The sequence below is a fragment of the Miniopterus schreibersii genome, assembly GCF_964146895.1.
Source record: "Miniopterus schreibersii genome assembly, chromosome: X".
Taxonomy (NCBI): Eukaryota; Metazoa; Chordata; class Mammalia; order Chiroptera; family Miniopteridae; genus Miniopterus; species Miniopterus schreibersii.
The window spans coordinates 55,934,087-55,938,806 of NC_138104.1; the positions used below are offsets into that span (position 1 = coordinate 55,934,087).

The window sequence follows — 4,720 nt, forward strand, 5'->3', positions numbered from 1 at the left end:
GCAATGAAACAATGCATAGTTTATTATCAATATAAAGGTATGTAGATTTATTTATTCAAATTGTATTTAGTCAAGTACTAGTATTAGGAGTTGTATTAGGATTTTTACTTTCTTTTGTTCCATTAACAATTTTGAAACATTTTCTATTATAATCATGTACAACTTCTCTGAAATATGTTTAAAATATATAAAAACAAGAAAATCGTGTTTCCCAGATAAAATATTGAGAAAATGCTGAAATAATTGTAATACCAAGTGAAGAAAATAACACAGGTATTGAGGTACTGTTAAAATACTGGTCTAAATTACAAAGTTAAACTTATCTTTTCATTATAGATAGCCATTTAATATTGCTTTCCCTGCCAAACTGCCCATATCCTTTGACAATTTAATTTTCCTTTAGCAATATTAGTTCAGGAAATGACCTTGAATGGCAGCAGGATTTGTGCCCTATGGTGAACTTGGGGAGCTCTGTTTGGATAAAGAAAAAACTACCAATAACTTAAATGCAGGGAGAAATACACACACAAACACACACACACAGAGATATATATACACATGGATATATATGTAGATGTATCTATCTGTCTATTGAGTGATCAATTAAATAGGATATTAACAGCCAGAGAAAATATGTTAAAGGTACCTTTAATGGCATAAAATGAAGTTCAAGAATATGTGTGTGTGTGTGTGTATGCACATACAGACATTTATATGTGAAAAGCAGGTATAAAAACATTACGTTCATTACTATATACATATGTGACATTTGCATAAGAAAAATATTAGAGAGGTACAGGCAAAAAGATTTCAGGTAGTTCTTGGAAAGTGTTAACAGGTGTAGATGAAAATGATTCAGAAAGGCATAGATGGCCATGAGGATTGATTACTAGTGACATTAGTTTTCTTCTGCTAACTTGTCTGCTTTGTGATTTTTTTTCCTCCAATGAAGCTGAGCTATTTTTTTCTTGAAAATGGCATGAAGTAGGCACAGGGAAAGGAGGTGATAAAGAGTATTTAAATCCAGCAAAGCAACCAGGGACTGCAAAATACCATTTGCAGCCCATCAAGCTGGCCAATACACACACACACACACACACACACACGCACGCACCCACGGGCACGCACACACACACACACACACACACACACACACACACCCCAATTACAGTGACCAGGAGACTATGCAGGGGAAATGGGCATACTCTTTTTTACTAGCTGCACTGACTGGCATGGATGCAAATCAGTACAATACTTATGAAGGGGCCATTTGGCAACACACTGGAAAAGCCTTTAAAATGTCCATATGTGGATCCTTTGAGTCCACAATTAAGATGACTGTCCGGTATGCCAGTGAAGATTTGGCTTGACAAGGAAGGAGTCAATCATCAGAGAACGCAGTGTTGGGTTTAAATACACATTAAGAACTAGGCACCACCTCAATGTCCAACAATGGGAATGATTACAAAATGTTAAGGTCCACGGATACACTCTGCAGGCACTGAAGATGACGATTAGGAAGCCTGTTGAACAGCATGGAAAGAAGTTCAGTGGGTTGATTTTCGTTTGGTTTTAGTTTCTCAAAAAGCGGGTTAAGAAACAGCACATACATGAACCATTCTATAACAGTGTGTTAAAAGGAAAGGTGAGCTGGGGGTGAGAATGGGAGAGAGAGAGAGAGAGAGAGAGAGAAAGAGAACCTGGAAAAACAGCACACCAAAAAGGTAAAAGTGGTTGTCTCTGGGTAGTAGGTTCATGGGGAGCAATTACTCTCTCAGTTTTCTCTCATCTGATTTCCTACTCCTTTCTGATGTTTCTACCATGAAATTGTATCACCTGTACAGTAAACAAAGAGAGAAAGTGCTTTTTAAACCAAACCAGGAGGGGAAGAGACAGCCTCTACTTTATTAAGTGGCACAGATTAGCAAGAATATTCACAATGCCCTTGGGGTGGAGGGAAGCAAAGGATAGAATGGAGACTAGAGAGGGTGAGAGGGGAGGGAGCAGGGGGGTGGGGGAGAGAGAGCGAGAGAGGGAGAGCAAGAGCTGCACTCCCAATACAATACACTGCTGGTGGGTTAGCGGGGAGCACAGGAAGGTTTGTAAACCGGGTGGGAGCCAAGGTTTGGCTCTGCTGGCTGGCTCGCTCCTGGGGTGTCTTCATCGGAAGGTGGCCTCCTCGTCGGTGTCTTCCTCGAAATCCTTGGTGTTAGCACTGGTGGACTGCCTGGCCCAAGCTCCTCTTTCAGCCTCTCGTTCTTTATGAGATTTGAATCTCCCAACGAAAATTTTGCGGTAGTTCAGGAACATGCCATTCATCGCATCAATGGCCCGCTCGGCGGACTCCTGCTTTTGGAAGTGCACGAAACCATAACCCTTGGGCCCCTTTTCGTCGCAGGCCACTTTGCAAGAGAGAATGTTGCCGAACGCCGAGAAGATGTTGTACAGTGCCTTGTTGTCGATGGTCTTGCCCAGGTTCTTGATGAAGACGTTGCCCACCCCGCTCTTGCGCAGCGAGGGATCCCGCTGGGACCACATGATGCGTACTGGCCTGCCCTTGATGACATCAAAGTTCAGGGTCTCCAGGGCCCGCTTGGCGTCCACCGGTTGCTGGTAGTTGACATATGCGTAGCCCAAGGAGCGGCGGGTGATCTTGTCTCTGCAAATTCGGATAGAGAGGATAGGCCCTGCCGGGCTGAACTTCTCATACAGCATTGCCTCTGTCACCTCAGGGTGCAGGTCTCCCACGTACAGTGAGGCCATGGGAAAGTCCGGGTTCTCCTCGAAACTCCCGCCCCTCTCTGCGTCTGCGGTGACAGCCGCAGCCGCCGCCTCCTCTGACACCTCCGCATCCGCACGCTCATCCCCATCCTCCTCCTCCAAGGGGGGCGCCGCAGCCTCTGCTGCTGCAGAGGCTTCGGCCGGGCTGGACTCTGTCACCGCCACGGCTGCTGCCGCCAGAGCGGCCTCCGCCTCCTCCCCGGCCAGGGCGGCTGCTGCCTCCCCCAGGATGGCCTCTGCCACTGCCTCCTCTACTGAGGCTTCGGCCTCCACCTCAGTCTCCACCTCTGCTTCCGCCTCCGCCACCGAGGCCTCCGCCACCGCCTCTGCCACGGTCGCCGCGGCAGCCTCCGCCGCCGCTGCAGCCGCTGCCGCCACCGCCGCCGCCACTGCCGCAGCTGTCGCCACGGTCGCCGGTGCTGCTGGGCCGCTACTGCGACCTCCCTTCCCTCAAGCTGGGGTTCAGAGAGGCAGGAGAGGGCAGGAGGGCAGGTGGGCGCCGGGACCTGGGCCGGGGCACAAGCGACAGCTGGGGCGGGGGACTCGGAGCCAGAAGATCTGGCGATACCAAGTCACCTGGGATGGCGTGCACTGCCAGGAGCGCGCGTCTGCGAGTCACTGCAGCCTGCAATTTGCTGCTGCCTCCACCGCTCAGCCGTGGACTAGCGTGCGGGGCGCGGGCTGGCGGGCTGGCTGGCGGGGGCGTGTGGTGGGGGGCAGGAGGTGTTGGCGCCTGTGGTCCGGGCAGCTGGGAAGGCTTCTGTCTCTTTGGTTCCCCCTGTGGCTGCTGCGGGGCTGCTGCGGGGCGCTGGGAGGGGGCGGGACCGGGAAGCTTGGGCTGGGGGTGACGTGAGTGTGTCTTCAGCCTCTCAGGTCGCCTAGATATTTATAGAGGAACCAGGGAAAAGGCTCCACTGTGAACTGAGGGAATACAGGTTAGACTTAGGGAGTTTTGTTTTACCCCTCCTCTCCCTATAGAACATTTAAGTGATTGAATCAAGTACGTTGTAAGACGGGGTGGGTGGCATTGTGAGTACAGTTGCCTGGCCTAAACAAAGCCAAACAAAATATTTTTCTCACATTCAGGGGTTCTTCCCACCTCAACACACACACTCTCTCCAACATCACTGCCTCCAGGGGAACAACTCTTTTTTTGAGTGGCAGCTGGGGCAAGAGGGGCAAGCTCCTTCTGCCGCCTGCTGACCATTTTCTCAAAGATCCCTCCGCTTTTACCACCTCTTTCCCTCTTCTGCAACACTTGCAAAAGAGGGAATAGAGAACACAAGAACACGTAGTCATTTATTCATCGTGCCATGCCACAAATATTTATGGAGTGGGTTCCATGCGGGTGCTTGGGGGATACATAGGGATGGGAGACATGAAGACACAGGCTGGTTTTGAGCTTGTCCTTGAGAGCACGCAGGCTGGTCTGGAAGCCCTGTCCTTGCTCCAGACTTTGGGAGAACTAAGGACCTGGTGTTCTTCAACCCTCCAACTCCTCCCACTCACCCAGCTTCAATAAATGCAGCCTGGAAGTAGAGGAATCAAGAGCAGCCTGTCCACAGTGCTGTCTTCAATGACACCCTGAGGAAAGCCCAGCCAAGGGCTGGGGACATGGCTGGTCCAGAGCCAGGCACTTGTTTGCAGGTACTGAGGTTCCCAACATGAACAAAGGAATGCACATCCATGTTCAAAACAGAACCAAAACCTGAAATCTCTCTAGAATGAGGTGCCTGGTCCCAGTTCACCAACTAGTATTTATGAAAGCCTTATCAAGTACTTGGCGTGGGGACTAAGGGACAAGCAATGTCATAAGTGAGCAGTGAGAGTTGCTGTGTTGTAGCTGTGGGTGGGGAAAGAAAAGGTGAGCAGTGTGTGTTGTGAGAGGATAGACAAGTGAGCAACCATTAGACTGTAACAGAGACTAGAGTCCCACTTC

The 4,720-nt window shown here is 49.6% G+C and overlaps 1 protein-coding gene across 1 annotated transcript; it reads right to left on the bottom strand.

Annotated features, from left to right (window-relative positions):
* Positions 1-238: 238 nt before the first annotated feature.
* Positions 239-3,507, bottom strand: LOC308551306 (polyadenylate-binding protein 1-like 2). The gene has a single exon (XM_081125778.1). It carries the CDS (start codon positions 2,761-2,763, stop codon positions 2,161-2,163), a length of 603 nt encoding a protein of 200 aa, XP_080981904.1. The 5' UTR covers positions 2,764-3,507; the 3' UTR covers positions 239-2,160.
* Positions 3,508-4,720: the final 1,213 nt, after the last annotated feature.

Excerpts from the sequence above, each read along its gene's own strand:
- LOC308551306 (XM_081125778.1), bottom strand. The coding sequence starts at position 2,763 with ATGGCCTCACTGTACGTGGGAGACCTGCACCCTGAGGTGACAGAGGCA.